The sequence below is a fragment of the Phodopus roborovskii genome, unplaced genomic scaffold (assembly GCF_943737965.1).
Source record: "Phodopus roborovskii unplaced genomic scaffold, PHOROB, whole genome shotgun sequence".
In the NCBI taxonomy this organism is placed as follows: domain Eukaryota; kingdom Metazoa; phylum Chordata; class Mammalia; order Rodentia; family Cricetidae; genus Phodopus; species Phodopus roborovskii.
In genome coordinates, this window is record NW_026126433.1 from 16,934,080 (window position 1) to 16,957,942 (window position 23,863).

General features: G+C 39.0%; 2 protein-coding genes and 1 pseudogene across 2 annotated transcripts in view; all 3 read left to right on the forward strand.

Annotated features, from left to right (window-relative positions):
* Cpb1 (carboxypeptidase B1) overlaps window positions 1–5,711 on the forward strand; it is a 28,058-nt gene extending 22,347 nt beyond the window's left edge. The window contains exons 10-11 of the mRNA XM_051185923.1: window positions 3,451–3,535; window positions 5,481–5,711. Of these exons, the coding sequence (XP_051041880.1) occupies window positions 3,451–3,535; window positions 5,481–5,668 (273 nt within the window). The 3' untranslated portion in view covers window positions 5,669–5,711. The remainder of the gene's footprint in view (window positions 1–3,450; window positions 3,536–5,480) is intronic.
* Window positions 5,712–6,367: 656 nt separating this feature from the next.
* LOC127223224 (nucleoporin p58/p45-like) lies at window positions 6,368–13,003 on the forward strand (annotated as a pseudogene).
* A 2,713-nt stretch (window positions 13,004–15,716) lies between these two features.
* Window positions 15,717–23,863, forward strand: part of Cpa3 (carboxypeptidase A3) — a 29,957-nt gene continuing 21,810 nt past the window's right edge. The window contains exons 1-3 of the mRNA XM_051185920.1: window positions 15,717–15,792; window positions 15,921–15,996; window positions 18,846–18,970. Coding sequence (XP_051041877.1) covers window positions 15,725–15,792; window positions 15,921–15,996; window positions 18,846–18,970 — 269 coding nt within the window. The 5' untranslated portion in view covers window positions 15,717–15,724. The remainder of the gene's footprint in view (window positions 15,793–15,920; window positions 15,997–18,845; window positions 18,971–23,863) is intronic.

Below are 23,863 nucleotides of genomic sequence, written 5' to 3' on the forward strand. Positions count from 1 at the left end.
GAAGTTTCTCTGATGATGGCCGAACAAGCCTTTGATCTATGAGTATAAGAGAATATCATTAGGGATCATTTTATTGGTACTTTTTTTTATATAATAGTAGTATTTGGTTTTACCCTAAGTCTCTGGGCTATCTAGTCTCTAGCTGTTGATCACCAAAGCAGTGTTGGGTATGGGTTTTATCTTATGGACTGGGCTTAAGTGAAATTAGATATTAGTTACTTCTAGGATAAGGGAGTATCTCTCCATGGGGGATGTGCTCCCAAAGTCCTTTGGTGCACCAGGGATACATCCTGGTTCCACTGTCCGAGGTCTCTTAGACTGCCTAGGCCTTCTAACTGAGACCCATGTTCAGGGGGTCTGAGTCAGTCTCATGCTAGTTTCCCAGCTATCAGTCTGGGGCCCATTAGCTCCACCTTGTTCAGGTCAGCTGTCTCTATGTGTTTCTGTAGCCTGGTCTTGTCCTCACTCTCTACATCTGGATTCCAATTCACCTCACTTTTATCTGTGGGTGACTGCTTCTAGATGAGGGCTCTATGATGGTGGATAAGTTAGTCATTAATCTAATTATCAGGGAAAGGCATTTATGGTAGCCTTTCCACTGTTGCTCGAATTGTTAGTTGGGGTCATTCTTGTAGGTCTCTGGACATTTCTCTTCAAACCTATAACTTTTTTTTAATGAAAACAAAATCCTTCTGAACTGTAAATCCAGCTGACTCCCACTTTGTGTTTTCCTTGAACTTCAAAGTGTGGGTCAAGCAAAGGAAAACTTGCTTCAAGACAATGGCAGCATTCCTCTACTCCACATTGCTCCTGGGCTCTGGGGAGGCAGCAGCCCAGCTGTCCTACACCAGCTATTTCTTTGACTCCTTTCCTTTCTTCATGCTGTCAAGAAACCCCTGTTCCCCAGAACAGGAATTTTCCAGTTCCAAATGCCTTCTCCTTGGTGTCTGCTTGTAGCTTGAGATCTCATTAGGCACCAAAATTATAAAAATAACATTTTTTATTGGTCCCTTGGTATAAGTTAGGCTTTGTGAGTTCGAGGCTAGCCTGGGCTACAGAGTGAGTGCCAGGATAGGCTCCAAAGATACACAGAGAAACCCTGTCTCGAAAAAAAACCAAAAGGAAAAAAAATGATTATCACAGGACATGAGGAAGGAAACCAATGTCAGATATAATCTGAGACTCCCATTATCACATGTGTTTACAGAAAAGGACAGTTAAACTTTGGTCAGTTTCTTAGAATTATTTCATATCTCAGGCTTGGTTGGAGGCTCTCTTTTTTTTTTTCCACTGTAATAATAGACTCTGGACAGTTAGCCCAAGTCTGGCAGTATGTACGAGATTAGAGTGAGGGTCATGGGAAGAGGTTTTTTGAGCCTGAGTTCCCTTGAACACAGGTTGTTGGAAAAGAGCTCTGTCTGCTTATTCATCCCACTAGGCCCCAATAGCTTGGAGCCCAGTGAATAGTGTGCTACTTTTTCTCTTGCCTTGCAGGTTTTGAGCTACATGTGGCATTTCAGACTTGATCTTTTGCTCTAGGCTATCACATTAAGAGAACAAAGGTGAACCTACCTAAGATATGGGAAGAAATTCATAGCTAAGAATTGATGCAGGCCTTGTTTGGCCACGATTAACAGCAAAGCTTTATCTAGGGTGATGTATATCAAACTTCCTCCGGTTTGGCAATCAGTAAACCAGCTCCAACAACAGTCCTTTTGGAGTAAGTTGAAAGAACGTCATAGCTCAAGCTGGTCACAACTGGCTAAATACCCTTGGGCATGTTCTTTTTGTCTCTCTGCATTTTGATTCTAGCTCTTAGGAAGAACTCTTTATGAAGTGTAAAGTTTATGGACACATTGGTAATTGTTTTAATCCCTGTTCCTCAAATGGTAAGTTCCAATGAAAGTGTCATTAACCAGAGTTTTGCTCCACATGGCATTCCATTCTGCTGGAAAATTCTGTGGTGGTAAAATGCAGACAGATGATATTGAGAAAATAAATGAGTAATATTGGTGAAATTATTTGAACTTTTCAAAAGAAAAAACCTATATTGATTGTAGGGGTTTTGTAAAGACAATTGGAATTTAAAACACGATATTTTAGCTGATTAATATTTATTCTGATTTTTTTCTGTCTCTTGGCTTTCAGTGAAATCAGAGAAAGGGTCCAGACTTCTTCCATTGTAATCAACTTCAGCATCTAAATATGACAGTCCATCAACCAAAAATACATGACATTACTGCCACTCCCATACCATCCTCAGTCTCTATTTAGGAGGTCACAATCCATCTTGAAAAGCTTGACACTATCAACCCCAACCAGATCTGACCCATTTAAAATGACTCTGAGCACAGGACTCACTCAACCAATGTGTACTGAGTGGCCTACTGAGGATAGAGATGAATACCTTAACCAAGTCATGTGAGTCTTAAGTTCAAGACTCTATATAGGAAATGAACAAAGAACAAATATTTTCTAAAAGACTAGCCACAAATCCTACAGAGAACTAACATGAATAATAGATGTCAGAATGACTGATTTCAACAGGCTTAAAAAGCTCTAGTAGATGGGAGCTGCTGCAAAATAGAGAACATATCTCTTAAAGTAGGGGTCAAATTCACAAAGCAGATAATATGAAAGTAAACCTGACAGATGATAGAAAGTTCCTATTTAAGAAAAGAAGCATAAGAGCATCCCAGTGAAGGAAAAAGAATGCCTAAAATGGTAAAGAGAGGAGTGCACTGGGCCATTTAGAAAATCCTACTTCAGAAAGAATATGAGGTGAGACTTCAGACAGACCTCTGGGTGTGTGTTCATAATGAGTCTTTTGCCAAAAGAGGAAGTTGGAGCCATTGAAAACACATGATGAGGTTACCCTAAAAGTGATTGTGGGGAGATAAAGGTCCATATGAGACAACAGATGATGACAGGGACAATAGAGGTTAAATGTTCCTTTACTAGTGATAGCAATAAAAGAACAGCACTTTGAAGCTAATGCCAGTTTCACACAGAGGAACTGACTCTAAAAAACAGTTACATTTTCTGTACTCTGTACATTTGTGTGCTCAGCTGTTAATACTCCAGCCCTAATTCACACTATCCTGTAATAACTCAGTGTTGGCTTTCTATCTACCACATTGTCAAGTCATGGCTGTTTTGTTTGCCTTTTTTTTTTTGATATATTTCACTCCTGTGCAATGACATCAACAACCTCTGTAATTGCATAAAGACTCCCTGACCTTTGCTTTGCAATAGAGAACACATTCTTTCACAAGATTTGCTTGTGACTTTAATATTTCTAAGAGGGAAAATTGAAACACACATTGAAAAAAAAAACATAAAATGTTAACCTAAATGTGGCATAAATATTTCTTTTAACAAGTGTACAGGGTATGTGTTTGTTGGGCATGGTTGCTTTCATTTATTCACTTCCTGATGATTTTTCTTCAGAATGCGCTGGTGAAAGGTGCAGCCAAGGAACTTGCCACTCTGCATGGCACCAAGTACACATACGGTCCAGGAGCAACAACCATCTGTAAGTCTTGGTTTCAGAACTTTGCAAAGAATCCACATGTCTAGAAAGGAACAAATGCTTTCCATTTTTCTTTTCTCAGAATTTAAACCATATAACTTTGCATCACAGTGATTTTTAAATGAAACATTTTTTTTACTCAATAGATATATAGAGAAATAAATATCCTTACCAAACCACAGTATCATCTGCTTTCTGTATGCATCTCTTGGGCATCTACTGTGTGCCAAGCTCTCCATAGGTGCTAAAATAAAAAGAAAGGAAGGATGCGGAGGAAGGAAGCAATAAAGAAAAATGGGAGCAGGTAGACCAAGGCAATCTTGGAAGAAGTCACCATACGGTAGCATTCAGGTGCTAGGAGATATGACATTAGAATGACAAAGTAAGAAGACACCTAAAACTAGGTGTCCTGCATGATGAGGATTTTATCCCTAAGGTGGTGACTCGGATGTTTAGCTGAAGGATCCTTGCAGAATGAAAACACTATAGGGAATGATTTCTCCATTAAAAGACTGTGGGTATAAGAGAGGTTCTTAAGTAATAAGCCACTCTTTAAAGGAGCCTACTTCTTCCACTTGTGCAAACAAAGAACACACATACACACACACACACACACACACACACACACACACGCACGCATGCACACACACAAAGACAAATGAATAATGGAGTTTTATTTAGTCATAAAAAATGAAACCATATAATTTTGAAGAAAAAAAACGAGTGGGACTAGAAAAATGTTACATGGAGTAGAGTCACCCAGACTAGAAAGACAAAGGCTACATGTTCTTACTCATATGCAGATCTTGATCTTGGCTTTACATATGTGTGTGTTTGTTCCAGGGCCAACATATATAAATGCCAGGAAACTAGAGAAAGGATCAGAGGAGTAGGGCAAGGAAGAGATCTTAAAGAAAAAAAGAAAGGAGGGGACTAGAACATAGATGATATGAGAATAAAACTGCTCTTACAAAGAACCAGGCTTCTATTCCCAGTACCCACATAGCTGAGTCACAACCCCAGGTAACTCCATTTCCTATGGATTTAATATCATCTTCTGCACACATGCAGCACACAAACACGCACACACACACACAGAGAGAGAGAGAGAGAGAGAGAGAGAGAGAGAGAGAGAGAGAGAGAGGTTGAGCTAGACCCCAGGGTTGTAGTCACTATAGAGTTTGAAATTATTTTAAAAGGCACATTTCTCAGAACCAATTTTTGATTTCTGATTTCTGTCTTTACTTTCCTCTGCCCTCAAATGACTTCTTTTTGCCCAAGTTTTGAAAGGATTAGAAATAGACATAAGAGACTCACACCTGTCATCATGGGGTCTCCACTGAAGCTAAGGAGGCTCCAGCCTGAGCTGTTGCGTTTGTTAAAGTGGATGGTGGAGTATTGACTTTTGTGGCCTCACTTGGCAAGATGTTGTCTTAAGGTGATACTGACAAAGATGACTCACTTGTTCTACTATCTTTTTAGCCATGGGTTTGTTCAGATGAGTTAAATTAGGGTTTTCTTGCCAGTCCGCTTGGTGTTAAAGGCCTTGCCTGACATGAACAAGGCCCCAAGTTCAGTTGCTAGTAGTGAAAGAGGGGCACCCCTTCCCTCTGGTTGCCAAGTTTTGTGATTCTGAGGTTTCTACAAACCTCTTAACCCTCATTTTTTCCTTGCTTTCCTGGGAGACATCCACTCTTTAATGAGCTATTCATAGTGTAATCTCCAACCACATGTAGGTGCAGAGAGTTTCATATCACTACAAAATACTTTCTGAGATAAAATTCTCACAAAATAATTCTAGGGAAAAATTGGATTTTTTTTTCAATCTTTGTTTTTCTGTTGACTAGCTGGTTAGCCTATCCATAGTATTTTTCAGAGTGAAGAATTTGTGGTTAAAGAGAGACGCTGCTGATTTTGTTTCCTTCCCCTGCTGTTTTTCTCATTTCAGATCTTGCTGCTGGGGGCTCTGATGACTGGGCTTATGATCAAGGAATCAAATATGCCTTTACTTTTGAACTCCGGGATAAAGGCACATATGGTTTTCTCCTTCCTGAGTCCCAGATCCGCCAAACCTGTGAGGAGACAATGCTTGCAGTCAAGTACATAGCGAATTATGTCCGAGAACACCTGTATTAGTGAAGATCACAGCACACTTTATTTCAAAATGCTCACTGTTCATTTCTGGTCCCTCTTGACTTTTGTGTTTCTTTGGGGGCTTTTTAGATCCTAATATTTCTTTTAATATTCTGTGTATATTAACTTACTTGGACCTCTAAAACTCACCCTAATAAAATCATATCATTACTAGAAAACATACCAGATTGCCTGCTTTGGGATGGAGGGTGACTGAACAATGGGAAAACCAGCTGTGTGCTGATTTTGGCGTGATTAGTTATGGAGAAGCCTGTCCCTGAGGAGCTGGCCTACATTGGCAGGGAACCATGGCTATAATGGGGAGCTTATGAATAAAAAGAAACATGGGGGGAAGTGGAAGATTGTAAAATTAGTACACTGGAAAAGGTGACATCTTGGCTTAAGTTTTATCTGAGTTCATTCAAGTAACATAATGAAATATCTATAACATGCCAAGAATTCTACTAAGCAGTTGAAGAAAGAACAATGAAAGAGAATTATTACACATCTTCCTATTCTATATATGTGAGCCATTAGATGAGACAGACACTTAACAAGTAATCAACTAAAATAATCCGTTATTTTAATTGATAAAAGAACAATAAAATAGTTATTTGGGTTATACTAGGCTACTTAAAAGAACATGCAAAATGTGTTCTGGCTGTGTGAAGGAGCTTTTAAGACATGCTATGATATGGGTGAATGAGTCACAATAAGCTGTACAAAGTGACAAACACTGTGATCATTCTAAAAGTAGTGAAAGAAAGCCAGTGCTTAAGGAATTGCATGAGTTGGTGGAGGGGGCACAGGTAGGCTTGGGGGGGGGGGTAGAGGAGGACCACATCACACAAAGCCAAGACCCGAGGTCAAACTTGAGGCACTGATCTTAGAGTCATCGGAAACTACAGTCTTCTTAGAACTGCTGATTGTGGCCAGCAGATTGAAAACAATAAAAGAGATGCTGCCTCACCAGCTAGCCAATAAAAGAAGCAAAATCCCTCCATGACTTACACATCACACATAAGTTAATATTTTCTGGAATTAGCAGAAAGTGGGCTAATACATCACACCAAGTTTAATTTTTAAAGTCGAGTAATATATACCTAATTTATAATTTGGGAGTGACTTATAGAAACAACATGTTGTTACAATGAAATGTGATTCCATGTTCAATGGAACATAAACATAATATGTTAAAATTTCTAATACAAAAATTGTTTAAAGTCATAGTCATTTGGAATTGGGGAGAAACTGTCAAGCCAAAGAATAATACTCTCACTCCCCACAAGATGGCAGCAGTACAACTGCTAAAACTCATCAATCGCCAAAGCAGTTAGGAATCCATTTCAATTGAGATACTTAAGTGCAAAAAGTAAATTCTATGAATGTATATTTATTTACATGTATTTGTTATACATGTTCCCTGGGTATATATATGCAGCTCTCCTCCATCTTTTTCAGTTAAAGCTTGCTGCCATAAATTGGAGAGCTAATTCAGTTGTAGTTATGAGTGAAGTTCTCTTGAAATTGTATGTAATTCCTGTTATACAGGACACTTTTTTTTTTTTTACCTTGTCTCTGGCCAGTAATACCCATGCCTGACTAAGGAATTTAGCAAACCAAAACATCCAAATTATGAAGATAAATAAGAATCCTCCAAAGTACTAAACTAAATGCTTTTTGAAATGTCGAGGAATACATGTGGACTTTTCTAAAATTTGGAGAGATCATTTAAGGATAGTAGGGAATAGGAAAGCAAATGTGCAAATATTATCAGGAGTATGAGTATCTAAGGTTTTCAACACTCAAGCCACTTTTGCTATAATTGCCTATCTAATGAAAATTAATAGGTAGTTGGCTATGAGTTCTGTAAATTTAATATGTGCCAAGAAAAACAAAAAAGTAGAAGTCTGTTTCACTTCTTCCTAATACATTGTTCCAGTGAGCACCTGCCCAGCTGACCTTCTTATCCTTGGTCATACAAGTGTGCATACTCTCAGCTCATGAGAAAGCTTCTTCTTCTTCCTTTAGCCTCTTCCATTTAGTGAACCCACTTCTACCCAGACCCCTTCCTGAAGCTCCAAACTCTTATAACAACCATTCTTGGCTGTGCTGAATCATTGTCTATCTTGGTTTAGTTAAGAAATAGCAGAACATTTCCTGGTTCCTCTTATGTAATTGCTACATATCTAACAACCAGTACTACATAGTCCTCTGTTTTTGCAGATGAACCATATGAACTGATCAAAGACAAATTTTCTAGGTTAAAAAACACAGAAAATTAACAAGTTAGTTGGGGGACCACACAGAATTTTGATGATCTGTTTAATTGGAGCAGACAGTCGCTTCTGCATCACATACTTTGTTTTGATTTTAAGAACCCAGCCCATTATGGAACATTGAGATGTCTTAGCAGGTAAGAACACTTGCTGCAAAGCCTTGGAACCCACATGGTGGAAGGGGGAAACCAATGCCACAAAGTTATACTTTGATCTCCATACATGGCATTCATGCAAACACACAATCAATCAATATTTTTTAATTACAGACTCTAATACATTGGTTTAATCCCTAGCACCATAGGAAAAAATAATAAATCCAACATCTACAACCAAATCCAGCACTTATCCCCTTAGCACACCCTTTAGTGTGATATGTAAAGATATTCTAACAGTACATTGGATTGAATTTTAAGGAGAATCATTAGAAAGATCCTACTAACTCACGAGAACCTTTCACTTCTATTTTCTGTGACATTCCTTTGATGGTAATAATGTTAAAAAGCAGGAAGGTAGAGCTAAAAAAAATCAAGCAATATCTTAACATGTGCCATAAAAGTCCTGGGAGTCCAGTGCTCCAAAAGATATAAACTTATTGCTGTATAAAGTGTTAAGCTCTTAGTTTGAAGACACTGGTTATCCTGTGAAATATGACTATCTGACATAGTCCATTCTGAGATGGCATGATGTCTCACAACTGTTCATCCTGCTTTTCACATAGGGCAAGCCTTTTTTTAAACTTTGATACGGTAATAGGAGGCTACTTTAAACTCTGTCTCCCAAGGAATAACAGGTTCTGAGTAAAATTTTCCTGAATATCCCTGAAATGTATTGTCTTTTATTTACATCAAATGGTAAATGGATTTTGTGTGTGTGTGTGTGTGTTTGTGTGTGTGTGTGTGTGTGGGTGGGTGGGTGGGTGGGTGGGTGGGTGTGGGTGTCAGGGGGGGGTAATGCCGAGTATATGGCAGGCCAAGATACTACTCAGAAACATGGTGTTATTAGCAGATAACTGATATTACAGGTCCAAAGATGTACTTACTTTATCATCAGAATACTATCATGAGGTTACCACTACCCTCAAATCATCTAGATCCCTAAGAAAATCAAACCTCTTCTCAACCTTACACAAGGAAAGCTCAGACACTCAGGGCAGACTAGGTGAGTCCGTTCTCTCCTTCTGCCAGAGCCTTAACTCAGCTCACCAGACTTAGCGTCAGAGTTTTAAGACCAATTTTTAAAAGCTTCAAAAAATACTTTTTGTTAGGAACTAGCAGCCAGCTGACCCCTGCCCCCCACCGACGATGGGCGGGACCCCCATGGCCATGTCATCCCTATGTCAGCCTTACCTGGTGGCTCAAGCTTTACCTGGCCGCCAGAGGACTCAGTTAGGCGTGTGCAAGCCCCCCTTTTAAAGCAAGCGCACCAAGCACACCTCTCTCTCTTGCTCTCTCTTGCCCCCTCTTGCCCCCTCTTGCTCTCTCTTGCTCCCCCTCTTCTCTCTCTCTCTCTCTCTCTCTCTCTCTCTCTCTCTCTCTCTCTCTCTCTCCTGCTTTCGGTTGGCCACCAACTACCCCCTCTTTCTCTCCCTTATCTCAATAAACTCCACATGGGCGCTGAGTCTCGTGTTTGTGTTTCTTAGGCATTAGCTGCAGAAGAACAACACCTTATACTGCCAGAATTAAGAGACACTCTTTTATTCTTTCTTATAAATTGCAAAGGTATTTTCTGTGTTCAATTAGAGGGTTTTTAATCTGAAGATCAAGTACCTAGAAACAAACAGCACTGTTCTTGAAATAGGAGACATCAATATTCCTAAAGCTTATAGCTACCTCTACTTGAATCTAGCACACGGTACAAGTTGATAGCAACCAGCATTGTCCTGCCAGTGGCAATCGGGAAGTCTCTGTTCATAGCACCTGAAGGTGAGCTGGCACTTAATATCCCTTTACTTGATGCCAATTCCCTTACATACACTATCACACTTAACCCCCATCATCATTTATCAACATCTTCTTAGCATCATTCCTTACAGACAAGGAACCAAAGCAAGACAATGCTCACTTTGGTACAGCAAAGATTTAGGAGCCATTCTGACTTTGTATCAGTATAAATGTAAAACCAAACTTTCCTTTTCAGTCTGCCCTTGTCAAACACATCTTCAGGAAAAAGCAACAGACCAAGCCTTTGCTCTGAGAATTTCTAACCTTGGCAATCTTGACCAATAAAGACATAAGGCATTTGTAAAAATTTCCTCTTTCTTATCTTCAGAGTTTAGGCAAGACACTTGGAAGAACACATGAAACTCTTGAATGGAGCATTCACTCTTCTTTGGATAATAAGGACATCCTCCAATAAAATATTATTTTGGTAGTTATAATATGTGACCAAGCTTGACATGGTAGCAAACACTTGTAATCCTAGCACTTATAAAGCTGAGACAGGAAGTTTCTGAGTTCAAAGTCAAACTGGGCTACATAGCAATACCTTGTTCACCTCATCCCTAAAAGAGAAAGAAAGGAAGAAGGGAGGAAGGACAGAGGGAAGGAAGGAAGAAGGGAGGGAGGGAGGGAGAGAGGGAAGGACAGGGAGAGAGAGAGAAAGGGGAAGAGAAAGGAAGAGAAAAGAAAGGAAAATAAAAGAAACAGCCATAACTCTATAAAGTTTCATTACTTAAGACTGTGCATCAAAGTACATATCAAAATTAACTATATTATTTTGTGTGTGTATTTAAAACATATGAATGGATTTCATCTGCTGTTCAATTCAAGCTTACTGAGAGGCTAGTATTTTAGAACAAACAGAACTAAATCCCTATCCCAGTATGCATTCATGTGTGCTCCCTCCATCCTCATCGTGCACCTACTAGGTTGAACTTCCTGTTTGATCCCTGCTGGGCCACAGTGATGTTGCACATCCTACCTTGGCAGTGAGGAGACAGAAGCACCCCAGGTATCTCCACCCTTGTGCCCACAGCCGCCATATCTACTGAGCCCCATCACCGTGGCCCCCAGAGGGACTGGCACAGGCAGCAGGTTCTCCTTAGGGACCAGCATGTCTAGCACACCTTCTGTGGGGCTTAACTTTAGAACTCTCTGAAGCTCTGCCACCCCAGCATGTACATCTGCTTCTGCCAGTGGTTTTGGCTCAGAACTTTTTGGAGATAAGCCTGCCACTAGGTTCACTCTAGGAGGAGCAAGTTCAGGAACATCAGGATCTACAAAAGGCTTCAGTTTAGGATTTAGTAAACCTGCAGTGTCTGCCACACCGTTTTCCCTGCCTGGCATGTCTCCCTCAGCTAGTAGTTGTAAGAATAGGTTTTTTCCTGCTGCCGCGCCTGGTCTTGTCCCGCCACCGCACCAGCCCCAATTAACACACAGAGACTCTGTATTTGATACAATGCTGTTGGCCTGGTACTAGTTTCTTATCGGCTAGCTCTGTCTTAAGTATTAACCCATTTCTATGTATTTACATGTGGTCTTACCAGAGCGGAGGAATGGCAGTTCTGTTCTCTCCAGACTCTCCATCTTGACTCCTCCTTACTCCTTCCTCTTTCCTCCTTGTCTCCTAGTCCGTCCTATCTTCCTTTCCTATTGGCCAACAGTGCTGTATTCATTAACCAGTATGAGAACCATATATACATAATGGCATCTCCCATCAAGTATTCTCACTTTTTCGCCTGCTCTGACATCCACTCCAGCAGCATCCACAGGATTTACTTTAAATAATTTGGGAACAACACCAGCCACAACTACAACAGCATCGACAGGGCTTTTTTAGGGGAAGCCTTAGATGGCTTGGGAGGTTCACCTTTCCAGGGTGCAAACACAGCAACATCAGGTCTTGGACAAAGTGCTTTAAGCTTGTCTTTCAGAACAATAGCATGTACTGCAACTGCAGGCAATGAAGGCCTTGGTGATATACCTCCTCAGATAGAAAGAGTGATAAAACAAGAACAAAGCCAGAGGATAGTAAAGCTCTGAAAGATGAAAACCTGCCTCCTGTCATCTCTCAGGATGTTGAAAATCTCCAGAAATTTGTCAAAGAACAAAAATAAGTCCAAGAAAAAATTAGTCAAGTGTCTTCCAAAGCAGTGCTCAAAGTCCAGAAAGACATCAAAGCTCTGAAAGGCTTCAAAGCTCTGAAGCAGCTTCTGTCATTGGTTGTCAATGGATTGCAGAGGAACTCTTTCAATATCAACAAACTGAAGTTAGAAAGAGCTCAGGAGTTAAAGACTGCTGAAATAGCTTTAAGAATCCAGATAACACCACCTGAACTTCAGCATGAAAATACAGCTCCTGCTGACTACTCAGAGTCTTGAGTCAACAATTTGAGGTACAGCTTCAGCAGTACAGGCAGCAGATTGAAGAACTATCTTGCCACTCAAGCAAACATTTCACATATAACTCCTCAAGATTTATCAATGGCTATGCAGAAAATTTATCAAATATTTGTAGCTTTAACTGTACAACTTCAACCCATTCATGAAAATGTAAATGTACTTAAAGAACAGTATCTAAGCTACAGGAAAATGTTTTTAGGTGATGCTGTAGATGTGATTGAAGCCAGGAGAGCAGAAGCCAAGAAGTGGTACAATGCACTCAGAGTTACTACTAGACCTATGCCTTTCAGCACCATGCCAAATGCAGTAACCATTGCCATAGCTGCAAGACACAGCAGCAACAGCCTGCTTCAGGGCCACAGACATCTCTGGGAGTTGTTTTGCAATGCCATTAGGCTCAGGTATTGGCACAGACTTGCAATCAAGAGGCTTAGGTTCTTCAAACCTTGAAGGATTTGGAGCTAGCTCTGGTTTCAGAAGCAGAACCTCAGGGGCCTCCACATTTGGATTGGAACAACAGATGAACCCTCAGGAAGTCTTAGTGCAGGCTTTGGCAGCTCAAGTACTTCTGGGTTTAACTTCAGCAATCTTGGCATCAGAGAATCAGCTGGTTTGACATTTGGGGTGTCCAATCTTGCCTATGCGGGGTTTGGAACAGGAGGACAACTCCTTCAGTTGAAGAGACCTCCAGCTGGAAACAAAAGAGGAAAGAGATGAACATACTGGTCAATGTGTTGGAAATGTTTAGCTGGTGGCGCTTATTTTATGATTCTATTTTTTCTAATGATGTAGTAATTGAACTGCATCTCAGGAGATTTACATAGTTTTGATATTCTTACTCTGGAAATTGAACTTTGTTTGTTTACCTTACCAAGCATCTTTCTTGTGAATTCAAAAGCCAGTTGCAGTTTTTTGCTATTATTTTGATTCTCCATGTAAGAAATATTGTGATTAAATTACCGATTTATAGTGGTGAAAAACAAATCGATCAACCTAAAGCCTATGTTAATAGCAATGTTTTTGTTGCTAAGGTTTATGCTGTGAATACATGCACATTGGTTTCTTATGCAGGTAGTATGAACTCTAGGGCCTGTACTATAAGTAGTTTGTCTCTTGACAAGGTCTTTAGAACTGAACTATGCATCAGGGCATCTTGTGGATATGTATGTAATTATATAGAGAATAATACACACGTGTGTGCACATAAATATATATTTACACACCTACAATTCTTGCCTCAGACTCTTCTCCTTTTCTAATGTATGCAGTTACTCACTTTATGCTTTAGATCCTCAGTGCTTATAGAGGTAGCTCGGGGTAGCTTGTCATTTCGTTTGTTTACTAGATATGGTATGGTTATTGACATAAATATTTAATCCATTCAACTTCTGTTTTTATTTATACCCTTAGTAGTTACTCCAACTGAATAATGTTCTAAGGTTCATCAAACAGATTTTAGAAGCCTTTATCTTCTTATATATTCGCATGGTACTACTATGGAATCTTTTTTCATAATGAAATGGACTTTTAGGGGTATTTGTGAACTCCAGACTGATATACTGGGGCAAAGAAATATTAAAGCAAATTGAATTTATGCAGGTGAAGGAAGGATGCAATGTTAATTCAGTGAGAACTTGCTTAGCTGTTCCAATATAGAATTTTTTAATTATAGGGCTTTTGAGAAACCTCTTAATATCTTGAGTATCTAATTTGGACTAGATAAACTGCATTTTATGGCAAGTCTTTGTAGCAACTCTAAACTTCCTGGTTTCAAGAGTGAGTGGAGTTCCAGGGAGTGAGTGCCACAAGGGTATGTCAGGCTGTATCCATGTGACCTCTCTCTGAGCTGCCATCTTGGTGTTGAGTGGGTGGAGAACCACTGTAGAGGGGAATGCCTTAGGACCATGCCATCGTAAAATGTCTTTCAACATGTTTTCAGTGGGATGAAAACATGGAATTGCACAAAAATAGTTTAATTTTTCACACAGAAGGTTTCATACATGATGTTCATCAGTGAATATTTTTAGAATCATTTTCACCATGCACCTTTTTTTCTAAAATAGGTATGGTGGGTGTGGTGTATATAGGTACATATACACATATATACTTTTAGTATAATGTTAGTTGGGTTTGATTATAAAAGTACTGTTGGTCTCTGAGCACTAAACTTGTTTTTATTTGTATACTTTTTTTTAATTTTATTTAATTTTATATAACAGTCCAATTAAATGAAAACAAACATTTATACACAATATTTGGGAATTTGGGCGTCGTTCTTTCCAAACAACTTCCTGCTGGTAAGGGGCGCTGTCTTGGGGGGATTCGAAGAAGATTCAGATATCCTGGCTGTAGTCTGTAGGGCTGTTTTGTCCAGCTGTTTTGAATGTAGGATCAGCCAGAAGGACTGAGCAGTCTAAGAGACCTCAGACAGTGGAGCCAGGATGTATCCCTGGTTCACAAAAGAACTTTGCGAACATATCCCCCATGGAGGGATAACTGCCTTAATCTAGAGACAGGAGAGAAGCCCTAGTCCCTACTTCACAGGACCTGTCAGATCTCATGACCCCAACTGGATGGCATTCCCCTACATATGGAATTGGGGTGGGGGCATGGGAGGGGAGGGTGTTTAGAGTGCATGTGAGAGGGCAGAGAGGGTAAAAAGGGAGGGAGGGAGGGGGAGGGAGGGAGGGAGGGAGGGAGGGAGGGAGGAAGAGAGAGGGAACTGGGATCGACATGTAAAATAATATATTAAACTAAAAAAACAATGCTTTGACTCCAAAATTTAAGTTGAAGGATAAGTTACTGGGGAAAAGGATTTCTATTTTTGTTTCCACAGAAAATGAAAAGATGTGGATTCCTTCCAGACTAACGTGGTTTGATCATGCCACACCGCCTGAAACAGAGTACAAGCTGATCCTACATTTGTATACTTTTGTAATTCTGCAATCCTCAGTCTAGATTACAGGTGTACTTTGGCATTTTAAATTACTATCAGTTACATATTCTATTACAAAAATACTGCTTTGTTGTTTTTTTAAAGATATTGTATTGTGCTGCAAATATCTGAATATTTATATTTCTCTGGGTTTTATTTTTATTTTTATATACATTTTCATATGTTAAACTACTAGAGACTTGTAACATCCATTTGTGGTAGGAATGAGAGTGTTGTTCTTGTCTCCTTTGTCTTCACCTTGTCCAGAGACTATTATGGAAACAATAAAATTGTGTTATTTGCTTTGAAAAAAGAAAGAAAGAAAGAAACAAAGAAACAAAGAAACAAGTGGAAAGAAGTCTGCATATTAACATGCCTACCTACCCCACAACTGTAAAAACACGGGGTCCATCCCTGGAAACCCCAGAGGAAATCAGCTGCTCATTGAGATAAAAGCTGAGGTATAAAACCAGTAGAGGGGTCAGATCAAGCCAAGAAGGACCATGAAGTTCTTTTTGTTTACAGCTGTTGTCTCCACCACACTTGCAACTGCTCCTATCCGCTTTGACAGGTAAATTATCCGCTTTTGATCCAGTCTCTGGGTGATAGGAGAATGAATTCACTGAATTTTTGTTTCGTTTTGGTTTGATTTGGTTTGCATTTTTTCTTCTTTGATTTTTGTCTTCTGCCTACTGGAAGGGAGAAGATATTCCGTGTGAAGCCCCAGGATGAAAAGGAAGCAATCATCTTGAAGGACTTGACCCAAATCATTGAGGTAAATCATTCAGAGGGGTGTTATCTCTTTCTTTTCTATCCTCTAAGAGATATTCTTTTCTTTTACCTTCAATGCCCCCAGAGTTACCTAAAGGCTGACAAATATGTGGAGATGACAGGAATCATTGGGATAACCCATCACTTCATTTTGTTTCCACAGTTGACTGTTTTTCCTTCCAGCTTCACAAGCAACAGCTTCTTAATAAATCTGTAAAACAAGAGACATTCTTGGCACCTTTCTCATTGCCCCCTTTTTCCTTCTGTCTGTATTCTCCATCAGCCAATCCACTCAAATTTCTCCTGGTGACTTCTGTTTAAGTACAAACAGATGAGAGTAAAGTACTGGCTGATGCTGGCTTTGCCGAGAGTAGGTATACTTTGAAAGGAAATTCTTAACTGTAAAGCAGTTTCCTGACCGAAAGAAAGGAAGAAAGAAAGGAAGGAAGGAAGGAAGGAAGGAAGGAAGGAAGGAAGGAAGGAAGGAAGAAAGACAGAAAGAACATTCTGCATTTTTTGGTTTAGCCATTCCTTTTAAACAAGGCACTTCTGTTTCATATTTATCAGCAGATTCACAATTCAACACCTTTAAAACACAGGACCTGGAGTAAAAACATAGTAAGTTAAATGGCCAAGATTACACATCAGATTTAACCCAAAATCAAGTCTGGCTTTCATTCTAGTCACACTCATCTCTTCAGTCAAATCATTCCAAACTTCTGTGAATTCTAATCCTTCCCACCCACACAATTGCCTCCCCTGTGCTGCCAATGACAAGTCCATCCTGCCTCTTACAGGAGCAACTCCAGTGTTCCTTCTCTAGCACACCATTATAGCCCTACATACCACAAAGCCAAGAGTTCATGAAGATCTTAAAACTTGACAGCTGTGACTCCTAATTAGAAAGTGTCTATGAGGACAGCATGCTCTTCAGAGCCAGATGTAAGGGTTCATATACTAGCTCTAGATTGGCCTTGTGGCCTTAGGCAAGTTACAGATGTTCACAGGGCATCAACCTCTTCTTCTGTAACATGAGGCTGATAATCTCCCATTCTCCAGTGGCACAGCAGCAGCAACAATGGATACCACAAGCTTCTGGTTTTGTAAAAAACAAAAACAAACAAACAGAAAAACCATAAAAGCATTTTCTGTGGGTTTTGGTGTGGCTACCCTTTTCAGTCCCAAGCCCCTCCTCTCTGTTTCTTTCCTCTAGAGATCCACAGACATCACAATTTCACCATTGTTGCGTCTGTTTTCTCACAAGAAATGTTATTTTCTAATTTTTCTAAAATCTGGCTATGTCTTCCTGAGTTTCTATAAGACTCAGATCAGCCAATACATATTTCAGGAAGTTGCCTTACTCTTTCTGTGGTAGAACATCCTGCTCCTTCCTCTGCTGATGGTTAACATGATGAAAATGCGTGTATTCATCTTTGTTTGCCACATAAAACCTCTTACAACGTCCCAGTAAGACACATCTGTGGCCTCCACCTCTATGTATGCTACTTGATAAATGCCCATAACAGTTCTTTGAGCTTGAAATTCTTTCTCAACATTTTCTTGTTGTAACACAGATATTGTTATTGTGTAATGGTGATGTCTAGCCTGTGAACCAAACCCTGATATGTCCAACTTTTGACATGATGTTTCAAAATAAAACAAACATGCTGACTGGTTCATAAAAGCTTCAGGTTGTCCCATAATGGACTGTCTAAGAGCTCAAATGTGATGTAACTAACAGATATCAAAGGTGACTTGGACATGCCTCAATCTTAGTGTGATGGTGGAGACTGGGCATCTCCTTCATATCTCCCAGGTAGGGTGTGATGGTGGACACTGGAAATCTCTTTCCCATTACCCATACTGGGAATTTGTACTTCACTTGGCTTCAAAAGTGACTGTGATTTTTTTTTAAAAAAAATCAATAACTGGAAACTTTCTAACTATTTTAACCAGAATGCTATCCTTGTGGGCTTGTTCATCAAATTTCTGAAATTTCCAGCTGTGGGAACAGCAAAGAGGAAAGTCGCACTAAGAAAACTCAGAATGTCTAAGGATGTATATTCATTTCACTACATCCACAGTACTCAGCAAGGAATCTTATTAGCCATATTTTTTTTCATTAAGGCACAATGAAAAATAATCAGTTCCAATGACTAGATCAAGGATATATTCCTAAAATAGTAAAACTAAAACAAAGGTTAATAAAATGCAACTTCATGATGAATACAAAACGTCTAGAAATTCCAGAATTCACAAAGAAATCCATGGGAGGAGCCAGAAAGTTGTAAAAAGCCAGATTATAGCCAACTGTGATTGAATCAATCATAAAATAATGTTGTTCACATCCAAAATGATAGAGGTGAAGTGAGATTTACCAAAGGAGTTGTTGCTTCTATTTGCTCCAATAAATGCATTGTCCTAAAACATTAGTATAAGTAATTTTTTCCTGCTCCTTGATATTCAACACTCCTTAAATATATTTGTCAAAAAAATCATTAGCTTATTAGTTACACAAAACCTTACACTACTTTATGGTGCATCATACATGGTTACTGTGTGTGTGGTATTTGTGTGTGCTGTAGTGCATTGCCCTCCTATGTGGGGAGCATATATGATGTCCATTTGTAGACAGAAGCCAGCAGAAATCTTCTTCCAATGTCTGTATCATTTTGCCTTTTTCCCTTGAAAAAGGACTTCTCCTGAGCCCAGCAAGCAACAAGCCCCAGAAATCAGTGTTTTTATCCTCCATAGCTCTGAAGTTAAAGATGTGCTAGCTACACTCAGCTTTTTAAATATATACGTGTTTGGCAAGCAAACATTCCACAGCTAACAATGGGCTTGTCTCTGCAGCTTGATTTCTGGTATCCAGATGCTACCCATGATGTTGCTGCTAATATGACAGTGGATTTCCGAGTTAGTGAAAAGGAATCTCAAACTATCCAGTCTACTTTGGAACAGCATAAAATGAACTATGAGTAAGTCCTGAACAAATATCCATTCATGTTTCATAGTCAGAGTTTGGGTAACTTTGAAATCTTTAGGATTTTTTTTAAATCTTTGAGGTTTGGGGGATTGATTTTAAACATGAATAAATACACTATATTTCTATCATTTTCAATCCTCTCTCTCCATCCTCCACCTCTTCGTTTATCCTTGCATCCACACCCTCTGGAATTCACGATTTCATCTTATATAATTATTATTGATGTACACACGCACACACCCTTACTGAGACCACTTAATTTTGCTCATAGGTGCATGCGTTTAGGGCTGACCACATGGGACTATATAACCTATCATGGGCCTCATACCTGAAAAAAAAAACTGATTATCCCTCTTTCAGCAGTTATGGACTTTCTTGTAGCTCTTCACCTTGCCGTGGGTCTTGTGAAATTTGTTCCATTCTTGTTGGTGTGTTGACTGCTGTGGTCATGATGCAGATCTTGTGTGGGCAACTATATTTTTGGGATTTGCTAGGTGAAACAACCTGTTGTGTTGAGAAAGTGCTATCTTTCATTGGGCATCCCAGTCCTCTGGTTCTTACAGTCCTTCCATGTTTTCCTCAAGACTTAGCTGGAAAGGCTGTATGATACATGTACAAACTAGGACCGGGAACCTCCCAGTTACTTATTCTTTTTAATATTAGCCAGCTGTGGGTCTTTGCAAGATTCCATCTCTTGCAAAATAAAGCTTCTTTGGTGATAGGTGAGAACTAAGTCTATGGGTATAGGGGTAAATGTTTAGAATGTAGTTAGAAGCTATATTGATTTAGGAAAATGGCAGTAATCGGTATTCCTCTAGGGCAGTAGTTTCCAACCTGTGCATTGTAACCACTTGGTCAAACATCTATCTCCAAAATTATTTACATTATGATCCATAACAGTAGAAAAATTACAGTGATAAAGTAGCAATAAAATAATTTTATGTTTGGGGTCACCACAACATAATGAACTATATTAAAGAGTCACAGCATTAGAAAGTTTGAGAACCACTTCTCTAGGCTCTATGACCTATCCAGCCATGGGGAGTTAACTAAGTAATGAATTCCTTCCTACTGAATGGGCCTCAAGTCCAATCAGACAGCTATTATGTAGCCTTATTATAAAAGTGCCAGTGGCCTGGCATGGTGGCACATGCCTTGAACCCCAACACTCTGGAGTGAGAAGCAGAAGGAGCTCTGTGTGTTCAAGAACATCCTGGACTACATAGAGAGAGCATGTCTCAAAAAAAAATAGGAAAGGAATGGAAGGAAGGAAGGGAGGGAGGGAGGGAGGAAGAGAGGGAGGGAGGGACGGAGGGAGGGAAGGAGGAGAAAAGCCCAAAAAGGAAGGAATTGAAATTAAAACTGTCACTAGAGAATATCTTGCTTTACTAAAATGTCATTGTTATGATTCATAAGTTTTTGAAACAGTTATGATTGTTGATTACTTCTCTCTCTTAGAAGCTTGCATATACCTTCTGATACTGTAAAAGATAAATTTGAAGGAGAAAAGCTTCTAGATCACTTCCAGAAAGTTGTATGTCCAAAGTGTGTAGTGTCTTCAGTAACAGGTCTTACCTTCAAGTTCTGGGAGGCAACCAAGGACAATAGCCTAAATTTTTTGTGGGGAATACTTTGGGTCCCCTGACCAACAACATAAAGGATAGTTCCCCTTGTTTGTAACTGAGGGTTTTGTTAGTATATGACTCCATGGGGGACCATTATTACCTCATATGTCACAACTCTACTATATATTAACTCTATATTAAATAGGTAGGTATGTTTAAGTAAGTTTATATAACAATATTTCTTCCATGGCTTTTTCAAATATTCTTAGAAGTATATTTCTCTCCTTTCTTTTTATACCCTCCTCAGGTTATGCTCTTCTCCCTGTTCATTCTCATCTTCCTATTTTCCTGATTTCTACATTTAGTTCGGGTTATCTACTCACATCTAAAGAGTGATTCCACAAATAATAGAGAACATATGACACTCATCTTTCTGGGTCTGAGTTACCTCATTCAGTAAAATATTTTATACTTACATTCATACAATGGAACTATTTTTAAATGAGGCTGGCTGGCCAAACACTAAAGTGTTATGTACAGATGATAAAATTCAAAGTTTTTCTCAGACTATTGGAGTAGGTTTGTAGAAGTGGCAGGGCTATTGACAGTTCATTCTTCAACTTACATTTCTCTGATCTGAATACATAATGGTAGGCTACATCTTCCATATCCATAAGCATAGAGCTCAGAAGTGAACAAACAGAACAAGCAGGCACATCACCACAACTGATTAGTAGTCAGCCCAGGGTTGATGAGCTATGGGTAATGATCACCACTGTCTTCTTTTTTTTAATTGTCCTCACATATAAAAAGAGATTCATTCACACACATGTGTGGGCACACACACACACACACACACACACACACAGAGAGAGAGAGAGAGAGAGAGAGAGAGAGAGAGAGAGAGAGAATATAATTAATAAATAAATTACATTCTTTAGGAGAAAAAATTGACCTTGACAAAAACAAAGCAATGGAACAAGACTTAAACTGCAGAAGAGAGCCATTGTACCTCATGGAACACTAAAAGGAAATTTTAATTTATTGAACAACAACCATGGGCCATATACCAGTCTCAGTCCTAGGGCCATTGACACAAACATGAAAATATCCTTGTGATGAATAATCATAAACCAATTCATAATTTAGAAAATAAACTGTGTTTTTATACCTTCAAACACTCTGATGGTACTAAGGGATGCATTTTTAACCTCACCATGAGCTGTCATCATGACAAACACATATGAAGATTATGTCTTTCCTTTTGAACTTGCTATATTATATTTCACTGTGGAAATTAACACTTTAATTCAAAAGACCTTTCTGTTCCTGCTGAAGCAAAGACATTGACGTCTATGATAGTGAGGTAGGTTGTGGCTCCCCACAACTTAATTGAATTTATGATACTTTACAGTATCATAAATAAGCATGCTATTGATTAAAATGATAATGAAATACATTCATGAAGCAAGTATGAAAACATTCTTGTTCCTAGTTTTTGAAAAAAGAAGATATTATTGTATCATATCATATTGATTACTGTTTTCTTTAGTTTTGTTTTTACTGTTGTTTCAAGGATACTATGATGCAAATGCAGAAACTTAAACATTCAAACTTTTCAATTAACGTTTGTATTGCAGAAACCCCTGTATGCATATTACACTAAATTTTCCTGGCATCTGGATCTTTCCATTTGAAAGAACTTGCCCCTCTATCCTAAGTAATACTGGTCACTATGTCTCTAGATTTATGGTGGGTCCCTGCAAACACTACAGCCAGCATCAAAATGATCTACATGAGGCAAGAAGACATGTTCAACATGTCTTAATTAGCTGGCTTCCATTCAAAAATTTAAATTCTGACCCCAAGAAGTTCAGTTTTGACATATTTAAGTATAGTATAACTTTTGAAAAGAAAAAAAAGAAAAAAGTTTCCTCACAATGTTAATCATAATACAGTTTAAGGCATGATTACAATCAAAACTCTTTTGCAAAGTTCCGAGACCTCTTGCATAAGAATAGGTACTATTCACTGAAAAACAATGCTCAGAATAAAATTTCAGGGAGGAAGGTTCTGGAATATCCATAACAGTAGACTATTTTGCATGGACTGTTCCATAAAAATGGGTTCTGCTGACTGGGAAACAATGCTTGGATTGGGATGAGGCCTGACCCTATACATAGAAAAAAATCCCGCAGATTGCCCAGCTTTCTGGGCAGGAAACATGTAAATCCCTTCTGTTATAGAGAAAAGTCTGCAAGCTTTCTCTAGTGATGTTCGCAAGAACAAGGACCTCATACCCTCTATACAGATTAACTCTATAATCAGGCTTCTCACTTGTGACTTGTGCTTCAATGGCTACACCTTTCACTTTAGATAATTAATAGAGACCTGATATCAATTCCTAGTATTGCTTAATTTTCAAAAGCAGCCAAGCTAAAACACAGTAGTGCCCAGCCAAATTCTATACAATCTGGCTTGAACAGCAGGATCAGAAAATGAAGAATTCTGTTTTCCTTATTATTCTTCTAAGAAAAAGTTTGACATGAGTGTAAATGGTGAAGTGAATCACTGGAAGATGGAGGGAAGGGGTTGACACATGCTTCTAATCAAATACTTATCCTTTCCATCTTGGGACCTCCAGGCCTCTGAAATGGCTCTGACCCTGTAGAGTGTAAATGAGATCCTCACAACAAGTGTCAGTTCATCTCAGACCCAGATAGTTTCTTGCTTCCTCCATGAAGAAACAAAATGCAAAACTGTTCACTAAAAGTAGACTTTATCTACCACATAGTTTCTAGAACTCAATTTGACTTCTGACATGGGAAAGCCACATAATTAAATATCTCCCTCATAAATATAAATATGGAAAGTGATATGTAACAACAAAAAACATTTAAAATTCTGTATTCAAGTGCATCATTTATTTTCACATGAATTATATGCATTATTTGGTGCCACCCAATAACAGAGAAGAGTTCTAAGGACAAAAGTGCCTGGCTGACTAAAACCACAGAAATTGGTTTGACATGATGATTCATTTGAACACTCTTTATTAAACATTGCACACAAACCATTATTCAGTTTAAAGCATCTTTGTATGCTATTATCTTAATTTTCAGGAAATTCAGCTACTAAAAAGGATTTGATTTTAAAGTACCATGCTTACTTAGTTCCTTTTTTTTCTTTTTTTACTTTTTATTGTTATTTTACATATTGCTCCCAGTTCCCTCTCCCTCCCTCTTTCCCTCTCCCCCCCCCACATGCACCGGGATCACCTTCCCCTCCCACCACCACCACCACCCCACTCCAAAGAGCAA